This window comes from Puma concolor, chromosome A3 (assembly GCF_028749965.1).
Source record: "Puma concolor isolate L17-30 chromosome A3, mPumCon1.1.hap2, whole genome shotgun sequence".
Lineage (NCBI taxonomy): Eukaryota > Metazoa > Chordata > Mammalia > Carnivora > Felidae > Puma > Puma concolor.
The window spans coordinates 93352675-93378565 of NC_141669.1; the positions used below are offsets into that span (position 1 = coordinate 93352675).

Consider the following 25891-nt stretch of genomic DNA (forward strand, 5'->3'; position numbering starts at 1 on the left):
TCTCTCTTTGCAGTTCAAAGCCTCCAGTCATTTTACTTCATCCTTCCCCAACTCCAACTTCTTAAACACTCTGGCTTCTCCTTTCTCCTTTTTTCCTTCTGACTCTGTAACCTCTTTTTCACCCACCAGATTTGTACAACAGTAATAAATACATCTATAATGGGGCAAAATTTAGAGCTGGGGTCCCCTCTCTGCCACTGCCCCTTACATTTGAATAAGTGCTACTTCAGTTGTTGGGTTTTTACCTTTCTATCTGCATATCTTCTTTGAACTAGAGAAAACTCTTATAAGCAAGGTCTATGTCATCTGGGATTTTTCTTTTTTAATGTGTTTAAGGCAGGGATCAGCAAACTATGACCTGTAGGCCCAATCTGGCCTGCTGCCTATTTTCATAAGGCCTATGAGCTAAAAATGGTTTTTACATGTTTTAATAGTTAGGCAAAAATCAAAAGAAGAAAAATATTTTGAGAACATTGTAAAAAAATTCAAGGTCTACAAATAAAGTTTTATTGGGACACAGCACTTTCATTCATTTACATATTGCCTATGGCTGCTTTCATCTATGATGGCAGAGACCAAATGACCAGCAACACCTAAAATATTGAATATCTATCCTTCTTTGTTGACCCCTGGTTTAAGGGATATGACCTAATGAACATATAGAAGATACTATTAAATGATGTATTTGACTAAAAATAGGGGTCAGGCCTTGAAATTTAAATAAATTAGATCAGATAAATGGCAATCCAGGAAGCTATACTTTAATTTATTCAAATTTGTACCAACTAGGCATGTGACTGGTTGCATGTAACAGAAATCCAATTATAGTGGTGGAATCAGAAGAAGGTTGATTTATCTCCCCTAACAAGAATTCCAGAGGTTGATTGTTCATGAGTGGGGCTATGAGTTTTTAATGCTTTTAGCATCTTGGATTTCTTCAATCTTTCTGCTTTTATCCCAATGCATGACTTTCAGCCTCATGATAGTGATGCCTGCTGTACCTTCTTCTTTGTGGCTAAATTCTAATTCCAACTTGATTGGCTTAAAAGTTTATCTCTACTATTTAATTACAATAAGATTTGGGTTAGATGTGGCCTTGGAGCCAAGAACTGTGGTTGCAGGGTCTATGGATGTGTTGGCAAAGCCAGGACCCAGAGCGGAAAGCACAGAAGATGAGGTGGGGTGGTGAGGATGTGCTCAGAGCCTTGGAGGCCACTTTCATTCATATCTCATACACCATGAGCCCGTGGTTCTCATGGGTATACATCAGAATCCCCAGAAATGCATGCTCAAATCCAGATGATTGGGCTCAACCCCTGGAGTTTCCGATTCAGGAGGACTGGGCTGGGCCCAGAATCTGCTTTGCTGACAAGTCCCATGGTGATGAATGGTGTTTACAGCGAGAAGACATAATTCTGATGTTAATGGTTTTAGGAGCACCTTTCCACACACCTAGAGAGGATCATTGAAACTCTAATGGAGGGCAGGGCAAGGAGCTTCTCATCTCAATGAGGCCATTCAGTTGCCCTGCTGGTTCCTCCTCAGGCACAACCATGCTGGGGGACTTGTGTGTACCAACCACCCAGGATCTTGTCAAAGGCAGATTCTGATTCAGAAGCCATGGGGAGGAGTCAGAGACATTGCTCTAACAAACTTCCAGGTGAGAATGCTGGTCTGGGGATCACATATTGAGGGACAAGCCTGCAGGAGTCTGCTGTCTTCCTCAGCCTGCATCACCAGCAGGGCCACCCTGTTTCCAACCCAAGCTATCTTCTGCTCTGCTAGAGGCAGCAATGCCCAAATATTCTGGGGGTAGGGTGTCCACATCTTTGTCAATTCTACTGAGCCCGGGAGAATATCTATATTGAATGATGTTTTCAACTGCTTGGAAAGATGCTGGGACACTTTCTCAGAATTAGGAAGTCAAATATTTTTTTTCAATTATTATTTTCCCCCAGATTCAGAGATTTCTTTATTCCCAACAAAATAAGAACTTTTAGATTACAAGATGAAATATGAAAATGATGTCCAAACTCAGAACTACAGGCAAAAGAACAGAAAGTGCACACATTGTGAGAAAATAGAGAATTACAGAATGTTTCTGTGGCATATTTCAAGTTCTTCATTTACTTTATTTTCAGCTGTGTGCATTTATCTGCTTGCTGTAGAACCAGCTGGAGTTTTTAATTTGCACCATGAATAATGCTGCCAGAACTTTCCCTTGCATCTATTGGATCCAAGGTTCTTCAGTAGCCAGCTGGTCACCAGAAGTGACCATAAAAGCAACAACCAGTTCCAAGGAAAATCATTCTTCTGTGGAATAAGACAAGGAAGGGTTCCTCATGTTCTGGAGAGCCCTTTGAGGGACTCTGGAAAGCTGGATCTTACTAAATGTCCCAGAAACCCCTTCCGAAGAAAAAGAAACCCTGATGAGGAGTCTTTGCCAGTGCTTCTCTGGAATCTGGTTTCAGAATTATTCTCACTCTGGAAAGTATTCACAGGGACTTGGGTGTGGACTGAATGCTTCCCCATCTCCCCATGGGTGGGCTGGCTCTGGATGCAGGTGAGCAGGACCTGAAGCTCCCTCAGTGGGGATCCACTCCCTTTCCTCTCCCTCAAAAGCTTGAGGAAGCCTCAAATACCTGCAGGCCTGTGGGTGGAAGTGGAATTTCTGAGTAACAGACTCAAATGTTGGCCACCTTGAGCCCAGAGTAAAGCTGCCTCCTTACAGTGGACTGTGGACTGTGACTCCTTTACTCCTCAGAGGGCCTGTGTTCCCAAGTTCAAGATGTTTCGAGTCAAATCACCCAAAGTTGTCAAACCATCCTGCAGGACTGCAGCCACCAAAGGTGTGTAGTAGCTAGTCTGCAACCCTGACTGACCAGATATTGATAGAAATAAGCTATCTAACTAGCATCTAGGAGTTACTAAAAGAATTCAGGTCTGTATTATTCAATAACAATCTGACTAGATAATGGGGGGGGGTCAAATTTTGATTGTTCCCATGACTAAATTTTAGGAAGATTTATTGCATAGCAGTAAATAGTATATTGATTATATTGGACAGTGCTATGCTTATGCTACAATGCCAGTGTTGAGTAGTTACAACAGAGACAAAAGGGTCAGCAAAGCCTGACACATTTACTACCTGGCCTTTTACAGAGGAAGTTTGCCCTGCACAAAATTCTTCCCATACCTGGGTCTTAACTGGTGCTCTGATTGTCTTGCCTGCCACAACTCAAAGCAAGAAGCCACAAGATGTAGCAACTAAATAGTAAATTGGTAGTTATGTTGTGGGTGCATTAGGATAGGGCTCTACTACATAGCCTGGTTGAATCTCTGTGATAGAAATCTGTTCACTTGTGAAATCATTGTTTGGGGAAGCATGTGTGCTGAGATCTGGGATGCAAAAACCTAAGTTTTTCCTAAGTCCACAAGGGCAACTCTCCTGTGATGCTGCTAAAGACACTTTCATTAAATGCTTCAAAAGCAGTGAGCTAAGAGTGACTCAAAATACATTCTATTTTGCATAAGACTTCAAAACTTAGGTGGCATATTATTAACAAATTACTTTCAAAGCCACTAGCTTTCAATTGCCAAAAAGTAATTTTGCCTTCTTTATAAAGAATTGGAGGGGTGCCTGGGTGGCTCAGTCAGTTAAGCATCCGACTTTGGCTCCAGTCATGATCTCATGGTTCATGAGTTCGAACCCCGCATCAGGCTCTGTGCTGACAGTTCAGAGCCTGAAGCCTGCTTCAGATTCTGTATCTCCCTTTCTCTCTGTCCCTTTCCTGCTTGTAGTCTCCCTCTCTCAAGAATAAACATTAAGAAAAAAAAAAAAAAAAGAATTGGAACCCATTATTTATGAAGAACATGTTTGTTGTAAAAAATATAGAGGAAAGTGAAAATCATTTGTTATGCTTCAACACAGATAAGTTTATTAATATATACACATATAAACTATATATTATGTGTAGTTTTTTTTCTAAATCAGATCATCTATTTCTATAGCTTCCCATCCAATGGATATATCTGTTATAATTCATTAACTGTTCTTTGTATGCTAACAAAATATTCAGGTTTCCAATTTTCGAAAAAGATTATGTGTAGTTAGTTTTATGACAGATGAATGTTTTTGTTGCTGGATTTCTTACATTTAACACATTTAAAGTACATATTAAAATATAATTTTGTTACATAGCATTAAAAATATATAAGTTCTCTTTTCTTAATTTCATAAGTAAGGTATGTTTTCCACACATGCTTCACTTTTAAGCCTCTCATCCTGCATGTAGCTGAGCCAAGAACGTATCCCACAGGAAATGTTTGCCAGACGTCAAAGCATATTTGACGTTTTTCAAATAACGCTTTTGGATTTCTTGGCTCCCTTGTGAAGAGTATCTTCAAGGACAGAGCATTCCTTTCAAATATGTATTGTGTTTTCAATAAAAACATAATCTGCTGTGAATAAATATTACATAAAAAAATAAAGGAAGAGTCTAAAATGGCATACATACACCTTGACGAAACATAGTTCTGGAAATTTCTATTTGACTAACCAAGATAGTTCTGCATTTTTTTTTACCTCAGTTGTTCTTAATTCAGGGGTTCCATAAATTTAATAAAAAATATTGCGTCCTTATTTTCACTAATCTCTACCTGAAACTTAGCGTATACTTCCATTCTTGGGGGAGAAAAAGTTATCAGCACTGAAATCACAGATACTTCACACCACACCATGGTTATTATTCTAGAACTCTCAACATCTTGTTTGCACTGATCGCCACTTTGAGATTATGATATTTATGTGATACACCATAAAGGTCTTGTGATTTTAAAATCCATAAAGAAGTATGTGTATTTAATTTCATGTATTTGTTTCTTTTTTATATTCTTCTAACTATATTTCAATATGATTGGTACTCTTTGTAATTCTGTGTATCATCTCACATACAAAAATTAACTCAAAGTGGATAAGAGATCTAAACGTAAGAGCTAAACTAGAAAACTCTTAGGAGAAAACACAAGTGTAAATCTGATTCATAAATAAAGGATGACTTTTCATCTATTTAGAACTTAACATTTTTTATTTTAACATTGTGTGGTTTTTGGGGCAGCATTGACCCCTCAACAATTCAGGTTTGAACTATATAGGTCCACCTATATGGGAGTTTAGTGCAGGACTGTGAATGTATTTTCCTTATGATTTTGTTAATAATTGTTTTTCTCCAGCTTACTTTATTGTAAGAACACACTATATAATACGGGTAACATACAAAACATGAGTTAATCAACTGTTATCAGTAAGGCTTATTTTCAACAGTAGTTAATTAGCAGTTAAGGCTTTGGGGAGACAAAAGTTAGATGCAAAGTTTTGGCTGCATGGAAATGGGGGAGTGACAGCCCTAACCCCTGCATTGTTCAAGGACCAACAGTATACATTTTACACTTCTTTTGTTAAATTTATTCTTAAGTATTTTATTCTTTTTGATGCTATTGTAAATGGAATTGATTTCTTGATTTTGTTTTCAGTTTGTGCCTTGTTACTATATAGTAATACAATTGATTTTTGTGTATTGATACTGTATCCTGCAACTTCTAAACCCATTTATTAGTGCTTATAGTTTTTAAATATTTTCCTTAGGACTTTCTATGTACAAACAAGAGAATGTCATTAATGAATGTATATAATGTTATTCCTTTTTTTTTCTGATCTGGATGCCTTTTATTTCATTTCCAGCCTTAACTGCTCTGGTGAGAATCTGCAGGACACTTGATAGCAGTGGCAAGAGCTGACATCTTTTTCTGTTTCTGATCTTCGGAGGAAAGTTTTTAGTATTTGATGATTAAGTATGATGTCTGCTGTGGGTTTTTTGTAGATGAAACATAATTTTACTAACAAAAAAATGAGCCAAGAAAAGATTGCCCATTTTTACCTTGCTTCTTGAAGAAAGCCTGGGTAAGAGTCAAAATTTAGTAAAATATTTGCTCTGCCATACTGACATGATATTGTCTATTGAATAACATTTGCTTATCAGACATTTATTTTCCAAGCTTAGACCCATATATTGCTGCTTAGCCACAGAGTCTTAATTTTTATGGTTGCATTGTAGTATTGTTATGGCTTATAAATATTATGTTTTTACCTTTGTAATTTCTTTCTTCCTAATATCTAACTTATTATAATTAACATCAAGGTTAAAAATAAGATTGATGTATCTATTAGTCAAGTACTAATGATGGTTATATAATTTTAGCACTCCTCTTTTAAAAAAAGACAGTAATGTTTTTATTTTGAGAGAGAGAGAGTGAGAGAGAGAGAGAGAGGGCACTCTCTGGGGAGGGGCAGAGACACAGAATCTGAAGCGGGCTCCGGGCTCTGAACTGTCAGCACAGAGTCCAATGTAGGGCTCGAACCCACAAGCCATGAGATCATGACCTGAGCTGAAGTCAGATGCGCAACTGACTGAGACACCCAGGTGCCCCATTTTTAAATTTTATTCATTTTTGAGAGAGAGAGGGAGACAGAGAGACAGAGACAGAGCTAGTGAGGGAGAGGCAGAGAGAGAAGGAGACACAGAATCCGCAGCAGGCCCCAGGTTCTGAGCTGTCATCACAGATCCTGACCAGGGCTCCAACCTATGAACTGTGAGATCATGACTTGAGCTGACTGAACCAATCAGGCACCCCTTAATACTTCTATTAATGTTCCCCTTATAGATTCTGATTGCAGTTTTGACCACCATTACCTTGAAAACAATTGTGAAACAGCATCCTTTGAACCTAAGAAAGGGACACTAATGTGCTTCCAGCAATGGCTGGTACATTCAGGTGACATTATCTGACTGTATACAGCAGCACCATCTAAAAGAAATTTTGCTAATGATCAAATATTCTGTCTCTGTAATGCCCAATCTGGTAGTCACTAGCCTATGGTGCACTTGACATAGGACTGGTGACACTGAGAAATAAACTTTTAACTTTAATTGTAATGACTTTAAGTTAACTAACCACAGGTGATTAGTGCCTATCATATTTGATAGTGTATGCAACTTTTATCTGCCTTGTCCCCAAGTTTTTCCAACATCATTTTCCATCCAAAGGTCCTGGAACTTTCATCACCAGCAACAATTAGTAGTCAGTCACGTATCTCCACAGTCTTGATGTTCTTAGCACCTGGAATTGTGCCCTCTAGTAGGTGGTTTTTCAGTAAGTGATCATGTTGGAACTAGAAAGTTCTTTTCAAGTCTTTTAAGAAAAAAGCTGCCTCCCACACTTGAAAAAGATCTTTGGCTAGCATATGTCTGGGGCAACACATTGCCCTTGGACCCCCTCCTGCATCTGGACTCCTCTCCACTTCTGTTCTAACAACATTCACCAGTAGTAACAGCTGTATTTGTTGAATAGCTGCTATGTTACAAGGAAGGTAACACCCTCTGTTAATAAATTTTCTAATTTCCATGACAACCTTGTAAATTAGATATTATACCTCCAGTTTGGGGAGAGAAAACCAGAGATTTAAATAACTTAAATTCCAACAATGGGTAAGTGACAAAATCAGGGCTCTGATGTACTGCACATTCTAATTCTTTCATCCGAAACTGAGTTAGAGAATCTTACTTTCACCACTGACTAGCTGTGTGGCCTTGGGAAGTCACCTATTCTCCCTGACCTTCAGTTTCCACATCTGTAAAATGAGTTATTGATAATGGAAGCCTCCAGCCAGATGGGGAGTAAGCCTGAGGCTTACTAAGAGCCCTCTTGGTACACTGGGGCACGGGTCATGCTTCTTGGGCTATCTTCAATTCCTTCCTTATTCCTCCTGGTCTGTGAACTTATTTTTGTCCTTGATTTTATTTTCACAATTGCTTATTGTTATTATTGGTAAAAATGCTCAGCTGAATTGCATTTTACCCAGTAGACATTTAGTGAGTCTCTGCTATGGTCAGGAGCCATGCAGGGTGTCGAACACAATCAGTGCTGAATTCAAATTATAGAAACCCGAGTATATCCTTTTTCTAGCTAAAATTTGTTGAGAATTTACCATGGTTCAGCCATTCTGACTGCTTTACATGCATAACTCATTCAGTCCTCAGAATAACACTTTGAAGGGGTGACTATTAGGATTCCTCATCCCACAGTTGAAGAAACTGAGGCACAGAGAGGCTGGGCTACTTGCTAAATATGACACAACTTATAAATGATGGAGCTGGGACTCAAATCCAGCCATGGTGGCCGCACAGCCCACACTCCTTACCCTGAGGCTCTGAAGTCCCCCACCTTTGCATTTGCAGGTTAACATGAGAAAGTCACACTGGAGGCAGGGCACAGAGAAATATCTATAACAGGTGCTCAAAAAACTCCTGAACACTGTCTGCAAACAAAACATGCTGTAGGTGGATGAGGATACAAAGATGTGTAAAAGCTATGCTCCACTCTCAAGAAAGTAGATTATAAATCTAGCAAACAGCATGATTAAAAACACATGATTACTTGTAAAACAGGGAAGATGTGATAAGTGGTAAATTGCCAATAGAAAGTCCTATGAACTTCAAAGAGAGATCAGTTCTGGTTTGGTTACTCAGAAACAATTGTGATGGGGGCAGCATGTCACCTGTGCCTTAACAGAAGGGTCAGATCCCAGTAGATGGAAAAGAAACAAAGGTGAGAACATTCCTGGTAGATAAAAAGACAGGAGACATAGATTGGAGATGATACAGGATGAGGCATTTCTCTGACAGTCAGCAGGAACTCCTCTTCCTGAGACCTTCAGCATCCACAAGAACCATTGAATTTGACAAAAGAGTGGGTTGTAAAGAGATAGGTGAAGGCCATGGGCAGAACTGTGAGGACTGGTGAACCTCCTGGGGCAGGAAAGGCAAAGGAGCCACTCTTCTGGCAAGCAGAGGAGAGAAGAAGCAGGAGCGCAGGTTTCTTAGAAGTCGTGGGAGGGGGAGACTTGAAAACAGCCAGGGCTCAAGAGTGCAAACAACATAGAGACATCAAGAAAAAATGAAGAGGGAAAATAAGTTTTTGGCTTCAGTATTTAGAAGATAATGGGTATTCTTAAAGAGAGCTGTTCCAATGAAACAGTGAAATGGGCCTGGGCTAGTAAGTCCTCAGTGAGGGTGGCAGGGCCAGGGGTCAGCCAAGGAGAGGGAACTGAGTGTGTCATCCCCATGGAGACATAGGCAGTGGTCCATCCCTTTGCACAGGGGTTACAGAGAGGAAGGACAGAAGTTTAAAACATGCATAAAAGCCTCAAAGTGATGGCTCAAGGAGACCTGAATAGGACTCCCCACTAGAGATGGCCATGGTGAATGAATCAGCTAGAACTCATCCAAGAAGTGAGCCAGCATGCTGAGCGGCAGGGCCCTATCCTTGCATGCCCCTCAACTCTGGCGAGGGCTGGCAGACTTGAAAATCTTAGTGAAGTTTGAGCAAAGGGTGTAACTGGTCCTGTCTCTTCTCTAGCCTCATGCATCCAGATGGTTGCTCCCACTTCCTGAGATCTTTCAGCTGGGACCTGGTGGTTGGGAAAGTCCAAAGGGACCTGCCCAGATGTGAAGGCCCCACTCCCAGGGCAAGCTGTCCCTGAGGCAGCCCTACTCCAGCTCAGGCAGGGGGCAGGCCATGGGGGTAAGTCCAGACACCTGGCTCAGCCCAGGCAGCTGGTGGGATATCAGGCCAGCACCTGCCTGCTCTCACTGGGAGACAACCCAACTCTTCAAATCTGCTGGTCTTTTCTTCTTCTTCCCAGAGGAGTAGAGGCGCCCATTCTGGGAAGCTTCAGACCTCAGTCTCCAAGCTGTGCTCCTCCCCCACCCAGCTCTCAGGAGGCACTGCTTGTCAAGCTCTCTTGAATGTCGGGCAGTGTAGGGAAGGACCCTCATCCCTTTCATGCTGGGAGTGTCATGTACCTTATGCCTCTCATGCTGGGAGTGTCCACGCCCCACCCCCTGGGTAACTATCCGTCAGTACAGTCTGGAGGTGGGAGTGGGCAGGTGCTTGTCTTCGCTAGTGAAGACGCTACACTGCACTTCTCTCTTACAAGGTCTGGGCTCTGCCCAACCAAAGAGGCAAGATACCCAGCTAAGCGACAGAATTTGCTTGGGACTCCCTGGGAGCCAAGTTTCCTGCCCTAGGCTTAAGGCAGTTAAGGCCCCCACACCCTTAACTCTTTTCCGTCCAAGTTTAGAGAGCTCCAACTTTGGGGCCTTTGTTTAGAGTTCAACAGCGCCGCCCCCTGGTGCTTTGTTGTGAGTGACCATAGCGGAGACGGCACAGGGTTAAAAAAAAAAAAAAAAAAGTTTGTCACTCCGTTAAGTTTTGGAACCACCCCCGGCATTCTTGGTACGTGAATAAGCGGAAAAGGTCGCGAAAGTGACAGATTCTCATCTCCTCCTCGCTGCTCTCCCCACCCTGCCCGTCCGCACGACCGCTCTTCTGCAACGCAAGTGGCATTTATATGCACCTTTATGTCACTCTGACATCTCAGCCAAATGCAAAAGTCCTTAACAGTCCCAAGTGGGATCCTCTTGGAGCCAGCAGCGTCTTCCCACGAGGGCTCCCGTGTGCCCCTTTTGGGGTGCGAGATAGGCTATCCCTTTGTGAAGCTGGACAAAAACAGACCAAACAGGCTAGCGCGCTTCCCAACTCGCCTGCCCCTATAGGGTTCGGCAGGAATTCGCCTGCCGCTGCTTCTGAAGGGTGACAAGACCTTGGAACCCTGACAGTATCCTCGCGACTTTCCCACGCGACGAGATGAGATCCAGCCAGGCAGCTCGCGCTCAGGGACCCGTGGGTCCTGGCTTGTGCGCGGGGGTGCTTGTGTTACCCCAGTCTTCCCCCTCTGCCTATCCTCGCACCAGCCACACCCTCTGCCCTCTGGGGCCGAGCGCACCCGTCTCCTGCTCTAGGCCACACCCTCTGCCCTCCGGGGCGGAGTCCAGTTCTCTTCTACCGATCGTGTCTTCAGGGATGTCCACGCTCTTGGCAGTTCCTCCCGAAATCCTCTTCTTGGTGGGCACCTCCCTCTAGAGGCTTACAGGTCCAGGGCATTACTTCCCCCCACCCCTCATTCAAAACCCTCCTCCCCCGTCTCCACTTCCCAAGGTTCTGCAATCCAGGCTTCCTTTGAAATCGGTAGTAACAATACATTTATAAGAAAAAGAAACAGGAGCAAGAGATTAGGAGGGGCTGCGGATTAAGACCCCCCCCCCCCCCCCCCAGAACTGCGAGCCTGAGGGCCCTAGTGGCGGGGGCGGACAATGAGTGTAGCTGACAGAGGTGCTGTCTTCCCGTGGCGCCTGCGCCTGGCGGTCCAGTCCGGGGACCTCCCAGCTCCCCCGCCGGGTTTACTCATCTCCGCGAGGTGATCCCAGGAGCGAGGGCGGGCACAAGTCTCCCGAAGAACCCAGTAATCCGAGAATGCAGCATCAGCCCTTCCCACTAGGCACTTCCTTCCTTTTCCCGAACGTTCAGGAGGGAGGGCCGCGCACTTATAAACCCGGGCCCCGGCCCCCCGGCATGTCAGAGGCTGCCTCTGCAGGGCTGCGCGCCGCGGCTGGACGCCTCTGGGCTGGGACCAACGTAAGCGGCTGTCGCCAGCAGCGCCCTGCGCCTCTCAGCCCGGATCCGACTTGGGCCCCGTCGCGGCGGTTGCGCTCTCCCCGGCGCCTGCACAAGGAGTGCCGGGACAGCATGCTTCGGGTCCTGCTCCTCGGTGTTCTGGCCCCCGCTGGCCTGGGGCTCTCCTCACCTCCAGGGCCGCAGCCACGCGGCAGCCAGTGCGTGGAGCACGACTGCTTCGCGCTCTTCCCCGGCCCCGCGACCTTCCCCGCCGCCAGCCAGGCCTGCGAGCAGCTGGGGGGCCACCTGATGACCGTGCGTTCCTCAGTGGCGGCTGATGTCATTTCCCTGCTACTGAGCGGCGACAGCGGCGACAGCCCGCGCCTCTGGATCGGCTTGCAGCTCCAGCACGGCTGCGACGACCCCGAGCAACTCGGGCCCTTGCGCGGCTTCCAGTGGGTTACGGGAGACAACCGCACCAGCTACAGCAGGTGGGCGCGGCTCCACGTCGACAGGGCGCCTCTCTGCGGTCCCCTGTGCGTCGCAGTCTCCGAGGCCGGGGCCCTAGCATCCGGCGAGCCGGCCTGGGAGGAGCAGCAATGCGACGCGGAGGCCGACGGTTTCTTCTGCGAGTTCCACTTCGCAGCCTCCTGCAGGCCCCTGCTCGTGGACTCTGGCGCGGTGGCGGCCGCCGGTGTAGCGATCACCTATAGCACCCCGTTCCGGGCCCTTGGCGCTGACTTCCAGGCGCTGCCGGTGGGTAGCTCCGCCGCTGTAGAGCCCTTCGGAGTGGAGCTGGAGTGCGTGGCGCCGCGGGGAGAGGCCGAGGCGCGCTGGGGCCGGGAAGCGCCTGGCGCCTGGGAATGCAGCGTGGAGAACGGCGGCTGCGAGCACACTTGCAACGGGAGCGCCGGGACGTCGCACTGCCTCTGCCCAGCTGACGCCGCCCTGCAGGCGGACGGGCGCTCCTGCGCCGCCGCGCCTGAGGAGCAGTCCTGCTACGAACTCTGCGAGCATTTCTGCATTCCCAGCCCGGACGTGCCTGGTTCCTACTCGTGCATGTGTGAGACCGGCTACCAGCTGGCTGCAGACCAGCACCGGTGCGAGGACGTGGACGACTGTATCCAGATGCCCAGTCCCTGCCCGCAGCTCTGTGTTAATACGCAGGGCGCCTTCACTTGCCACTGCTACCCGGGCTACGACATGGTGGACGGCGAATGCGTGGAGCCCGTGGACCCGTGCTTCGGGAGTAACTGCGAGTACCAGTGCCAGTCCGTGGGCCAAAATGACTATCGCTGCATCTGCGCTGAGGGCTTCGTACCTAGCCCTCAGGCCCCGCACAGGTGCCAGATGTTCTGCAACCAGACTACATGCCCAGCTGACTGCGACCCCAACAACCCGGATTCCTGCCAGTGCCCTGATGGCTACATCCTGGACGATGGCTACATTTGCACGGACATCGATGAGTGTGAGAATGGAGACTGCCCCGATGCGTGCCGCAACCTCCCTGGCACGTACGAGTGCATCTGCGGGCCTGACTCGCCCTTTGCCGGCCAGGTTGCCACTGACTGTGACCCCAAGATAAACGGTGACAATGACAGTGACAGTGACAGTGACAGTGGCTCTGGGGAGCCCCCGGTCAGCCCGACTCCTAGCACCACCTCCATCCCCTCGCCGGTAGGGCCCCTGCATTCTGGAGTGCTCATCGGCATCTCCATCGCCAGCCTATCTCTGGTTGTAGCTCTTTTGGCGCTCTTGTGCCACCTGCGCAAGAAGCAAGGCACCACGCGGGCGGAGCTGGAGTACAAGTGTGGGTCCCCAGCCAAGGAGGTGGTGCTGCAGCAAGTGCGAACCGAGCAGACGCCCCAGAAGCTCTGAGGGCCTGCCTCCCTGGACCCTGGTGTTGGCTAGGCCTTCCCTCCCTCCCCTCCCCAGCCTTACTCCTTGGCCACCTAACCCAAAGCACTTTAACTGGCATGGGAACTGGAGAATACCCTCCCCGCCCCTTTTGCTGATTCTGCACACTGCTGGGGAGGGGTGGGGGTTGGAAGGAGTCTGCGCCCCAGCCACTTCCACACGTCATTGGACAACTGGGCAGAGATGGCAATGAAGACACAGACTATAATGAAGGCACAGACTATAGAGTGTCCCATGCCCTCGCCAAGGGGCACAGGAGGGGTGAGCGTTGTTGGTTGGCAGTCTTTGGGGCAGACTGTGATCCTGTGGACTAGTGAGTGTAATCGAGGTGTCAGTAATGACGAAGATATTTATTTTTTAAGTATTTAGGATGGTTTTGTTATTTTGTTATTTTTTGCTTTTGCATTTTTCCCTACCTGTATGTGTCCAATACCCACTTTATATCCCTTCTGCTCTTTCTCCCTTCCTTGCTTCCCCCTTCCCTTTTTGTATATTTATGTACTTCCACTCTTCAGGTGGCGGTAAAACTATCTTGGTAGGTTTTTTTGGTGGGCTCACCTTGATAAAGCCAAGCCCCAGTTCCCTATTCATTTTCTCCCAAATTTCCCCTACCTGGAACTCAGCCAACCCACCTGGAGTCTCCCACCCTAGACCCTGCTTCTACCCTTCCATGTCTGCCTAAGCAAAACTCCTCCGTGACACAGAAACAGAAACACTACAAACAAGGATGGTTGGGAATCCATTTGGTCTTGAAGCAGATTTGCTAATTTATCCTGAAACTTCAGACTTCCAGAACAATATCATTTTAACAAAAGTTAAGATGTGAGAGACACTCATTTAACTAATGTTTGCTGGACTGTCATAGAAATTCAAGCTAAGGGATGTTTGTTTGTTTGTTTGTTTGTTTGTTTTTAACTTTTTAAACAGTGAGCCTGGGTTTTATTGTTGTCACTTTTCATTTGAACCAAAAGGTCTTTATTGCTCCTTATGCCGTTTCTTTTCCCCATTATTACAATTGCTGTTGTTGTTCTTGTTACTGGTTATTTTTGACAATGTTGAAAATGCTCTCGTGATAGCTCTAGATTGAGAAGGGAATGAAGGATCTCCCACGAGACAGTTTAAGAAAGTTATGAGCTGCACAGTTCATGCCAGTTACCATTTTGAGTTTTACTCTTCTAGTAATTTGTGCTCCAAAATAAAACCAGTTCTGCTGGCCTTGTAGGGAGTGGGGGTGGGGAATTTGGGAGCTTGGAAATGGAGCCTGGAGGATGCTCAATTAGGACCTCACCTTGATCAAGCCCTTAAGAATTTCTCCGACTTCCAAGAAACCTTCTCACCCTGGCCACTTAGAACATGGTCACTGGACAAGAGTTAGGAGCTGCCTGCCTCTGGCAGTTGGTTAGAAATGCAGAAACTTGGGCTGCATGAGAATCTATATTTTAACAAGATCTGCAGGGGTCTGACCAGTATAGTTTGAGAACTGTTTCAGACAGCTTCCAACTTTCTGGAATACATTAAATGTGGATCAGTAATAAGTAGCAGGCCAAGTCAGGGCCTATATTCTCAAGAAACTGAGGAATTTTCCATTTATAGCTTTGCTTTCTGATAGAAAAGACTAGGTACACACCTTTAGACATTGCTACACAGGGTTGTTGGTTCAACTAAGCTAGGAACGAAATCGAAATCTGAAATCGAAATCATGTTTCACTGTTTGGGGAAAATGTATCTATGAGTGTATCTTTTGTAATACAAAGATTTTCCTCTATTTTGTAAACTCGGCACATTTGTACATAGTTATTTATTTATTGGAGACAAACTAGAACACAGGCAAAACTCTTGCTTATGACATCACATGTAGAAAATAAACAAATAACAGTGTGCTCTTGGGTTTTGTTTCTGTTCACCTAGGCTTCCCCAACCGCCTCATTTTGTCATTAAACAGGGCTCACAAACAATGCAAACTCCATGCCATGCATTTAAAGGCTGCTCCACACCCCATCACTAGTTCCATCTGCTCAAGGCACCATCTCTGACTTCAAAGATCTCTCCAGAGGAGATTGTTTTCACTGTAGGAGGACTTCATGTTATGTCTGTGTGCACAAATATTTATGTTTCTCTCTGTAACCATAACAACTTCATACACAGGACTTGTGCCTATGTGTTTTGAAACACATTATAGGATTATTTGTTGGGATGAGTTAAAGAAACAGTTCTTCTTGGGGCATCTCTAGAATCCCAGCTTGTGTCCTTCCTGTGAATGGTTTGGCATTATCTGCCCTCTGAGATATGTAAACACAACAGTCATGAGGGGTCTCAGTCTGTGACTCAAATTCAAACCATCATTTCCACATACCAAGGTCTCATGCAGTATTAAGCCATTCTTATTTCTGTTGGAGATTAGAAACACTGTCTTTTCCTGGGCCTCTTTTCCTCCCATGGTGGCACTGGCTAAGTTTTATATGCAGTGCTCTGAAAATTTTCATAAAACAGAAGTTGGAAGGGAATGGAGTTTGATCAAATATTCATGTATTTTTATACATCTGGATAATGCTGAATTTCCTAGCTGTCATCTGAATAGTTACAGTTGTGAAGATGAAGTTGGAGATTTCAACATCCATCCTGGATGAAGTTGACAGCTTTGGGGTGTGGCTACTATGCACAGTGCCCTCCCGAGATAGCACATTTGAGCAATGTTGCCCTTAGGAGTTTGGTAGGCTAGCGGAAAACCAAATTCAGTAGGAGGCACATATGAAGGAAAAACTTGATGTGTGCAGGCAAAGCTGGTACACATGAATTGTGCTGGGGGTCAAGAGGAGAGAGTGATACGTTACAAATTTGTCCTTACTACTGGACTTCCATTTTTCGAAAGGGCTTGCTTCCAAGTAGCCAGCAAATTGACTTAAGGCTTATTGCTTTAGCGTTTCCTCCTCCAAAGGAGGGGGCTTTTCTTAAGGAATATAAGAAGACCAAAACACATTTCTAAGACTCAGAGCCAAAAACCCTTACTGGGGCATCTTGGAGCCCAGGGCACTAATAAGGTGGGGTCCTAGTTCCTCCCTATCCTCCTCATTCCCTGTCCAGTGGGAGATCAGCATCCCTGCTTATAGGACTCATCTGAACTTGAGATTCTCAAAACAACTGGGAAACCACAGCCTCACTCCGAGAAAGATGCCAGGGTCATAAACAAATCAGTCAGCTGTAAGAACAATTCCCCAGCATTTAGAATCAGAGTAAACCTTATGAAACAGGGGCTGTGGGTCATCTTATATGGTCTCACTCTGTGTTCACATTATTGGATATTCAGGTCTGAGGGAGAACTCCAAATCTCAGCAACTGGTACATGGTTGCTGATGATGTCCCACAACTTGTAGGGCCTGGGGAAGAAGGCCAGGGTCATACTTCTAGATAACTCAGAATTTGATTTTATGAGTGAAATGGCATTTCTCCCCTCCTCAGCTCTAACCCCTTTGTTGGACTATTTTGGCAAATATTTATTGAGCACGTACTCTGTGCCTGGTTTGGTGATTGTCATGTTAACAAGCCCTGCCTTAAGAAGCTTACATTCACATGGGGGAGGTACATATAAAACAAATTGCTCCCAAACTGTATTTAACTTAGAGACAGTAGTAGGAGCTAGGAGGAGAACTGCAGCACAATAGGAGAGTGGGACTTAGGTTGCAGGAGTAAATAAGGTGTCTTTGACCCTTAACACTAGATGTGAAGGAGGAGCAGGGGTTGGACAAATGGAGAGTGGAGAAGAAAGCAGTCTGGGTGAAGGAACAGCATGTGCAAAGGCCCTTGTAGGAAAGAGTCTTAGCGGAGGGCAGGGCATGAAGCATGATGAACAAGGTGGAAGATCACCAAGATGGAACTGAAGAGGTAGAATGGAGAGGTAAGGGGGGAGAAGGATGGGGTGAGGGGACTCCAGGTCAGCTTACAGATGGGAAATTCTATACCAGAAGCAAGTATGTCACTCGAGTTTTTTTTAAGTTTATTTCTTTATTTTGAGACAAGAAGAGAGAGAGAGAGAGAGAGAAAAGCATGAGTGGGGCAGGGGCAGAGACAGAGGGAGAGCTCCACATACTGTCAGTGCAGAGCCCAGTGCAGGGCTGGACCCCATGAATCATGAGATCATGACCTGAGCTGAAACCAAAAGTCAGACGCTTACCTGACTGAGCCTCCCAGGCATCTCATGTCACTCGAGTTTTATTAAGAGCATATTGGTATTCAATTTCTGTACTAAAATTGGTTGGGATGATAACAGCTACTTGTAAACTTATTTACATGCCCCCATAGGCAGACACCTGCACAGTTTCCCTTGTAAGCATCCACCAGAGCAAACATGAGTTGTGGGTGTCATATACACCTGGGTTTGAATCCCAACCTGATATGTGGTTGTCACATGACCATGGATACCATGCAACCCCTATAGGGTGGTAAAATGGGGTACTAGCACAGCCACTCCACAGGGTTTCCATGAACATTGAATGAAGTGAGTTAGCACAGGTTCTGGCACACAGCAGGTGCCCAATAAATGTTTGTATATTTGCCAATAAATTAGTAGATGCATAAGTGGATTAAAAATGATTATGTTGAGATCTCAAATGTCTTGAGAGCAAATTCAGGGTGGTGCAGAGAGTGGAAAGTACTCTTTCCAAGCAAGGTGCAGTCACTTGGAAGGGTTGCTGCCCCCTCCAGAGGAAGCATCATGGTGGGATGTGGGGATTCCTTAAGGAGGGATATGTTTGCAGAGTGAGAAGCAGCCCCTTAGGAGCTGTAAAATCCTGCTTCCAAGTTCTATTTTCCCTGCTCACTAATCCCATCAACGCATAGGGGTTCAGAGATCCCCTCCATTGTGCTCCCGGAAGGCCACAGAGAAGGAGAGAACACACCCCAAAGCTTGCTTTCTCAGGGCCCAAAAGTGGCTCAGCCCAGGCAGACCCTAGAGCTGTGGGAAAGGCAGCACTACCCGCACCTTCACCCTCACCTGCTACACAGGGCCTTCAAATGTAGCAACACCAAAGAGGAGGAACTTGCAAAAGAGAGAGGAATCATGAGTTGAAAGTGATAGACAGCCCCAGATGTCCACAGATTCTTGAAGGGTGACTCTGGGCAAATCTTTTAACTCTATCAACCATCTGCCCCACTAGGGACTGCAAGGGGGCTGGTGGGTGTGGACACCTAAACAGATTTCTTCTGTGATTCGTCTTCCTGATTGAGTTCCCAGGGGCCTGCCGCATATGGGAGACTGCCGACTCAGAAACACTGACAGCTGCCACCTGCATCTGAGGGAAGGCAGTCTCATCCACCAAAGTGAGGGGACTTCGGAAAAATACAGGCATGTTTGCTCATCTTTGTCCTTCTCTGTGGGGACAAAGAAGAACCTAAGCTCCTAAGGACCTAAGTGGTATTTGATCACTGACTAGGGTGCCACAAGAATTAAAATCTGGAGACCTGGAAAGTTCTCGCCATTAAGACCACAGGTCGCAGGAAGAGCAGGCTTGGGCCAAATGGTGGCCAGTGTATTTTATTTTATCTCTTTTTTTTAAGAAAAAGAAAACCACAACATAATTGGCATACATTAAAATTCACCCTTTTTGGTGACCCAATCTGTAAGTCCTGAAGAATACGTGCATTCTGGGAACTACCACCATCATCAATACATAGATCATCCTGGTCACACCAGAGAGGTCGCTCAAGCCACTCCCCTTCATGCCACTGGAGTTGTCTACACACACCAGATGACACTCGCTAACCCTCCCTCGACCTCTTCAGGGTCTCCCCGCACCAAGAATCCTGTGTTTTCATGATTGAATCACAAGGATGAACTTTTCTGAGCTTTGACCAGACAGCCCGACTCTCTTAACCTTCAGCAAACAAGTTTCAATGAAATCCGGCTCCTAGGTCTCCCAGTGCCCTGCTCATTTGCCTTGTGTTCTGGACTTGTGCTGCCCAAATTTCTGGCAGCCCACCAGGGATGCGCAAAGACACAAAAAAGCTAGATGGTGAATCCCCTGCTCCACAATTTCGGGGGTGGGGCTTGAGGGTGCAATAAAGAAGTAAGGAAGGTGTGTGCAAAGGGAAATCAGGGCACTGCTGCCTCCTATCCCTTGTGCCAACCACCTGCTGTGCCACTCCCATTCCTGGGCCCCTGGGTCTGCCATTCTGGATGTGGAGGGCCAGGTGACAGAAGAAGGGCCACGCTCTCTGCAGGCTTCTGTTGGTCTCATGTTAAATAGGGGTTAATTATTATTTCACATCTTCAGGGAAAACTAATGTTACAAAGAACATATGAAAGCACATTTTCATCATGGTCAAGACTCGGTGGGGGGGTGCCCAAGCTCATTTGAAAACACATCCTCTGACCTTTGCAGGCGCTTCTTCATAAAATAATACAAGCAATGCCTGACTCTTCCTTTCGTTTTCAGAATGTGTGCCCAGATTCAGCACTATCTCTTTTTGTTTTGAGAAAGTCCTTCTCCACCGCCCCCACCCCCTTTTTGTCTTGGTCAGTAGGTTCAGATGTAGGCAAACAACCAATTTCCTCTCACAACAGAAAAGAAATATTTTTTTAACATCAGATTCTAACAGAATCAAAACCCTTCTCAGCTTGTTTCGAAAGTGTGATTACGAAAGACAAAAGAACCCTGGGGGATGCGTTAATTCAAAGTCACATCCACAGGAAACAGGGGAGCTAGCCACAGAAGGGTTTTAGGATCCAGTGATAAACACTGAGATTCCAAACTGGGGTCCATGATGATAATGCCCCCCACACCCAGGCCATAGGCCAGATACTTTTCTGACTTTCTGTCTGAAATAAATCTTTTATTTTTTTTAATGGGACATATCACGACTGATTTTATCCCATGACTGATTATCCTTCTTCCCCTCCGCATATTGGACATGTGGCAACTTCTCTCTGTTGTCCTTCTGGAATCTTTCTTCTGGCTTCACACTGAGGCTGACCTCAATTGCATATTCATGGGCTGTAGGACCCCAGCAGACCTTCCTTCAGCCACCCAGTGAGGAAGAAGGGCTTTGCAACAGTATCCTGAATCCTCCCCCTCTTCCTTCTGCTTTCCACCTCAATTCCATTTAATTCCTTGAGAACAGGGGCCCAGGACTCCCACGGACTCTGGGGAACTAGAACTTTGCACACCATCTTGCCTGTAATAGGGGCACATATTGTTAAAGTTGTCTTGAAATAATGACTGAATCCAAAAGTGACACTTTTGGTGATTCTTTGCCAGAATGTGATTCCTGTCTTTCTTCAAACATTTTTGCCCTTCTCCTAAAGGTGGGGCTTCATAAGTCTAATAGTAACACGACAAGAAAGGGAAGTCTGAGAAGGGCCCAGAGTAAATCCTGGCCTCTCTGTTTCATTTGTCTGAATGTCCAGAGCTCAGGATAAGGCTTCAGTAAACACAGAGCTACCCAGCAGCAAGCCTGTGGGCCTGAGATCAATGGAAATGAAGCTTCTGTGGGGACTTAAGGGGTATCCACTCTGCAAGGCTTTGGAGGGAGTCCGAACCCCTGGCTTGGAGGGAAAGCCGTGCTCTTTCTCCAGAGCTCAGAGTAAAAGCCTATGAGGTCATCAAGAAGCTGGCACCTTGCCCAGAGACATACTCAAGCCCATGGTTGTGGGTGAGGGATTTCTGGAGCCCAGGGTGGTTCTTTTCAGATATGGGAGGTCGAAAGGGCAACGTTTCCTGAGTATTGTTTCCTGAGGGATCCCTGCCTGTGTAAAGGAGCTCAGGAAATGGTATCAGGTGGAGGGCCTCCCTCAATTTAGGGATCACATTGCCCCAGATCTGATCCCCTCATGTCCTCCATGCTATTGGCAACCTGCCCTCTCAAGGCATGTGTCACGGCCATGAGGAAAATGCTTGGTGACAACAACAGTCCCCATCTTAACTTGGGGTGGCAGTGGCAGTTAAATAACGTAACTGTGTAGGTTTGTCAAAATTCATAGCACTGAGCACCTAGAAGGAGTAAGCTTTGCCTTATGTAAATTATACTTCAATAAAAATAGATTGAAAACAAATCACAGGCTAAAGAAATCCTGATTTAAAAAAACACCAGTTTGCCTGGCTGGCTCAGTCGGTTGATCATCTGACTCTTGATTTCAGCTCAGATCATGATCCCAGGGTTGTGGGATCGAGCCCCGAGTCAGGCTCCATGCTGAGCAGGGAGCCTGCTTGAGATTCTCTCTCTCCCTCTGCCCTTTTGCCCCGTTTGCACTCTTTTGCTTTCTCTCTCTCTCTCTAGAATAACAACAACAACAACAATACAATAAAAATTAAAAAAAAATTAAAAACATCAAAAAATACAACAAAACATGCCAATTCTCTGCATCGACCTTGTTGTTTTCCTTCTCTGTCATTTGGTCACTCTCTGAATGTTTAGCCTTCTTCTGGGCCAGTCCCCTGAATAATCAGGGGGTAGATACTGTCATTCTAGCCTTTCTCCAGGGGCCACAGAGCTTTTCCTGCGGTCCCACTAGGCTGGTATGTGGATTCTCTCTCCCTGGTCTGTGTGTCCCCAAGTCTATTCTTTCCAGGCCACTGCACATCTGCACTGTGCCAGCCTTGACCTCAGGCAGCCCATCTAGACCCAGGCACCACACTTCTATGTGGCATCAGTGGGTACCCACAGTGTCTTTCGCTAATAGAAAGCCAAAGGTTTTATTTTAACCAAGTCAGTACTTCCATTCTGAGTGATTCAGTTAATGATCTTGGATTTTTTTAACATTAGTTCTCCCCCACTTTCAAAGGTGCCCCTCCTGGTTAGGCCAATCCATTCATATGATTGGGAACTCTGCCTTTCTGTTGAAAAAAGTTGATGACTGTTGAAATGGAAAGAACGCGTTCCACCTGCCAGCCTCGCACTGAAAAATGGAGGGCACAAGTGCCCAAACTTTACAAGGACTCAAGACTCCTTGATGGGTTTCTTTGCCAGGTTGACCTGACCCTCTCATTAAAGTCTGCCACTGTTGTGATGTGGCATGGTCCTAAATTCTCAAGGGGACTTATGAGGCACTGCTGGTCTGTCTCCTAGTGCCTGTTGCTGACTGGGCATCATCCGTCCTCTGTTCCAATCATCTTTGTCATCTTCAGTGCTTACCATCACAGGTCCTTTGCACATGCTGTGCCTTGAGCCCTTTGCACTTTCCACTCCACCCCTTCTTCTCCTGGCTGATTCCCACTCATCTTTATGAGGATGTCATCTCCAGCAACCTTCTGGGGGAAACCTACCCTATGACGATGTCAGGTTCTCTTAGTATATCATCTCATAGAAACCAGAGTCCATTCCTGTGTGTTCTTATTTTAGCTTAAAATTGTACCATCATTTCTGTGGTTCTCTGATGAAGGGTCATCTTTTGCCTCTAAGCTCCAAGCTTCATGAGGACAGGGGTGCTGTCTGTGGAGACTCCCCATCTTACCTCAAAGCTGCCAGAAGCAGCACTCAGCATGCTGTCTGATCCACACTCCCAGCACACACTTCCACAAAGCAGAGCTTCAAGGACAGTACCTTAGCACTCTGATATTTGTGCTTAAGGAATCTGAAGCTTTTCTGTCACATGCTTTGGGTAAGGGGTGGTGAAAGACAGGGGTGTCAGAAAAGAGCTTCAAAACCCAAATTTATAGGAATTTGCCTAGCCACTGGTCAGTCTTCCATGTCTGGTTTCTGAATAGCACAGCAGAAACATACATTTGTTTTTTGTTTTTTTTCCTTTGATATCAGCCTTCGGCACCTAAGGAGTGCTAGGTATGCTGTTTTTAATGAAAGTGATGCCAAGAATTTAAAGAAAAAATGAAAATAGTATGCATCTTTGTTCAATGACATAGAGCTGACAGGTTGGGCAAGAATTCCAATGAGTGATCACCTGTCATGTTCAAATACCATTTTACAATCATCTGGAGAAAATAAATACCTGGCTTGTCACTGAACAGTAAGTTAAAGACAGCTTTAAAATGCAAAGCAGTTCACTGATTGAGGGGTGTCTGAAGGCTGTTTCTGCCCAGGTAAAAAATATTTTCATTCACTTTGAAGCCAAAAGCTGTTATGGTCAGTAGAAGCAGGACTCAGGCCACAGCCTGCCTGCATGTCTTCATGGCTGACCCCTGAGGCAGGTGAAATGTGTAATGTGAAATGCTCTCAGGACCCCAGCTACTTCCATCTCTGACTTTAATTCACAAATTCTGCAAATTTTCTGCTCAGGAACCTGAGGGGTTCATGTAATCAGCTGTTAACAAAGGCCTCAGGGTTGATGCTAACTACCACTGTTGGTGGACTCTAAATGTGTCCCCCAACAAATGCCCGGGATACTTTGTGGGTGCTGAGTTGCTAATCGCCAAGAAGTGAGAAGGCTCTGCAGCTGAGGAAGACACTGGCCACCAGCACACTCTCCACCCCTAGCCTGCCCCTCCACTGCGTGATTTATGACTCCCAGGACAGGGGCAGCATTAATGCTAATTTTTAACAAGGGATAGAGAAAGCACTAAGCATAGAAGAATGCTGTCTTTCACCCTCCCACTGCCTCAGCATGCCTCTTCAGTGCTTTCGAAAAGGCAGTTTACAGCTGAGAAGAACTCAAAACCCACACCCTGCTTTGTGCATATTTCATGTGAGAAACTGTGGCTCAGAGAAATTATAGCATTCACTGCTGGCTGGCTTGGCCGATGGAGGGCCCCTGCCTCTCAGGGATTTTTCCTTTCACCACCTAAGGCTACCTCTACTTCAGCCATCACCAAGTTAAAAACATTGCATTTTCAAATACTCAGCCCAGCCCAGTGTTGCCAAGACTCCTGGTCAGTGCTCCGTCTTGCTCATCAGAGAGTTGGCCTGGTGTGAATCACTGTTGGACACTGAAGACAAGGACTGTAGCCCCCACCCAAGAGGGTCAAAAGCCCAGCAGCCCATGCCCATGTCAGATCTTTTCCAGTGGCCCCTCCACCACATTTACTGAGTGACCACACTGCTGCATGCTGCCAGGCACTGGGGAACAAAGAAATAATTAAGTTTTAAAGACTGCTAAGAAATTATGGTTACACAAGGCCAGTCAACACCAGCACTGGCTTACTCCAGTTGCCCAAGGCAACTCGAGTGGGTATGATAGGTTTGGGACAATTGATGTCTGTGTGTTTACATGCATGCATGTGTGTGCATGTGTGCACACATGTTTGTGAGTTCAAGGGGTTCTTGCACCTTAGTTAGGAGCTCCCAAACCACAGCCATGTCTCTGGGATACAACACAGATTGGCTACACATTTTCTCTCTCAGACAGATGTAGACCACCCCAATGTGCAGACCCTAATGGCCTTCATCTCTACCTCACCCACCCAGCCCTATGAGACACATTTGGATCAACACTGATTACCGCCTACAGATCATACTGCTGGCTGGCCATGTAGAGGAGTAAGGATCCAATGGTTATATGCCCAAACACAATGTAGGTAAGGCTTTTTGTTTTTCATTCAGTAGGGAAGAAGCTAGATTCTATAGCCACATGAAAAAGAGCATATGGTTAGTTCTCTGTCACGGTGTGCCGACATTGGAAGACCTCGTTTTATTACAGACAGAACTCTGAGGACCCTAGAGTTCAGTCACTTGCCTGGATTACACAATGTTTATATCTAGGACCAGAAGTCAGCTCTCTTGCCTGGTTCTCATACACCAGGCACCTGCTCATATCAGATAAGACTCTGGTTTTGGCCCTAACACTTCAGGGAAGAGCCCTGTTCTGTTTCCTCCTCAGAGAGGAGCCCCTGCCCATGGTGGAAGCAGAGCATCTCCCTGGGCCTTGCTCTGCCCTCCTCAATCTTCTTTAGCCTCCTAGAAGCCCTCTGTGCCCACCTTGGGATGCCTGCTGGCTGCCCCAAAAGGCTCAAGTCAGGCAAGTTCTGCTAGGCTGGCAGGTCCCTTGTGTTTTCTCTTGAAGCCCTCCTGCTAGGAAGCTGCAAGTCTGACCCCATTTGAAGAGTAGAGGGGCTCTCTCTCCAGCTGTCCTCACCTCCCTCCCTGAGTATCTTCCTTTCTGTACCGGGATGGGCTGGCCAAACCCAGAAGGGTGTTTTGCTTTGCTCAGCCAGGTGGAGTCTCCCACACAGGTGTTCACATATGTTTAATTGCATGTTTTCACTCCAGGCCCCTACAGAAGCATTGCAAGGATTTATTCACAGAAAACAGGATTAAAGCTCTCATAAGCTGACTTTTTCCTTTGGGAAAAGCTAATTTATCCTTGGGTTAACATTAGGCAAGAAGTTACAGCTGTTTACCATGTTCAGCCTAGATATGTTTATTATGTACATCTGGCTGGTGTTTTACTGAATTGCGATTTTTTTTTTTTTTTTTTTTAACAGTGGGTGACAGAGCTGCCTCCTCTATCCAAAATCTGGGCTGA

General features: G+C 46.0%; 2 protein-coding genes across 2 annotated transcripts in view; both read left to right on the forward strand.

The window, feature by feature from the left end:
• Positions 1 to 5068, forward strand: part of CD93 (CD93 molecule) — a 32530-nt gene extending 27462 nt beyond the window's left edge. The window contains exon 2 of the mRNA XM_086701554.1: positions 2142 to 5068. Coding sequence (XP_086557680.1) covers positions 2142 to 2187 — 46 coding nt within the window. The 3' untranslated portion in view covers positions 2188 to 5068. The remainder of the gene's footprint in view (positions 1 to 2141) is intronic.
• Positions 5069 to 11283: 6215 nt separating this feature from the next.
• THBD (thrombomodulin) lies at positions 11284 to 15368 on the forward strand. The gene has a single exon (XM_025932441.2). The coding sequence runs from the start codon at positions 11431 to 11433 to the stop codon at positions 13447 to 13449; it is 2019 nt and encodes a 672-aa protein (XP_025788226.1). The 5' UTR covers positions 11284 to 11430; the 3' UTR covers positions 13450 to 15368.
• Positions 15369 to 25891: the final 10523 nt, after the last annotated feature.

Bases quoted from the DNA above. Each gene is read 5' to 3' on its own strand.
- THBD (XM_025932441.2), top strand. From the start codon at position 11,431: ATGCAGCATCAGCCCTTCCCACTAGGCACTTCCTTCCTTTTCCCGAAC.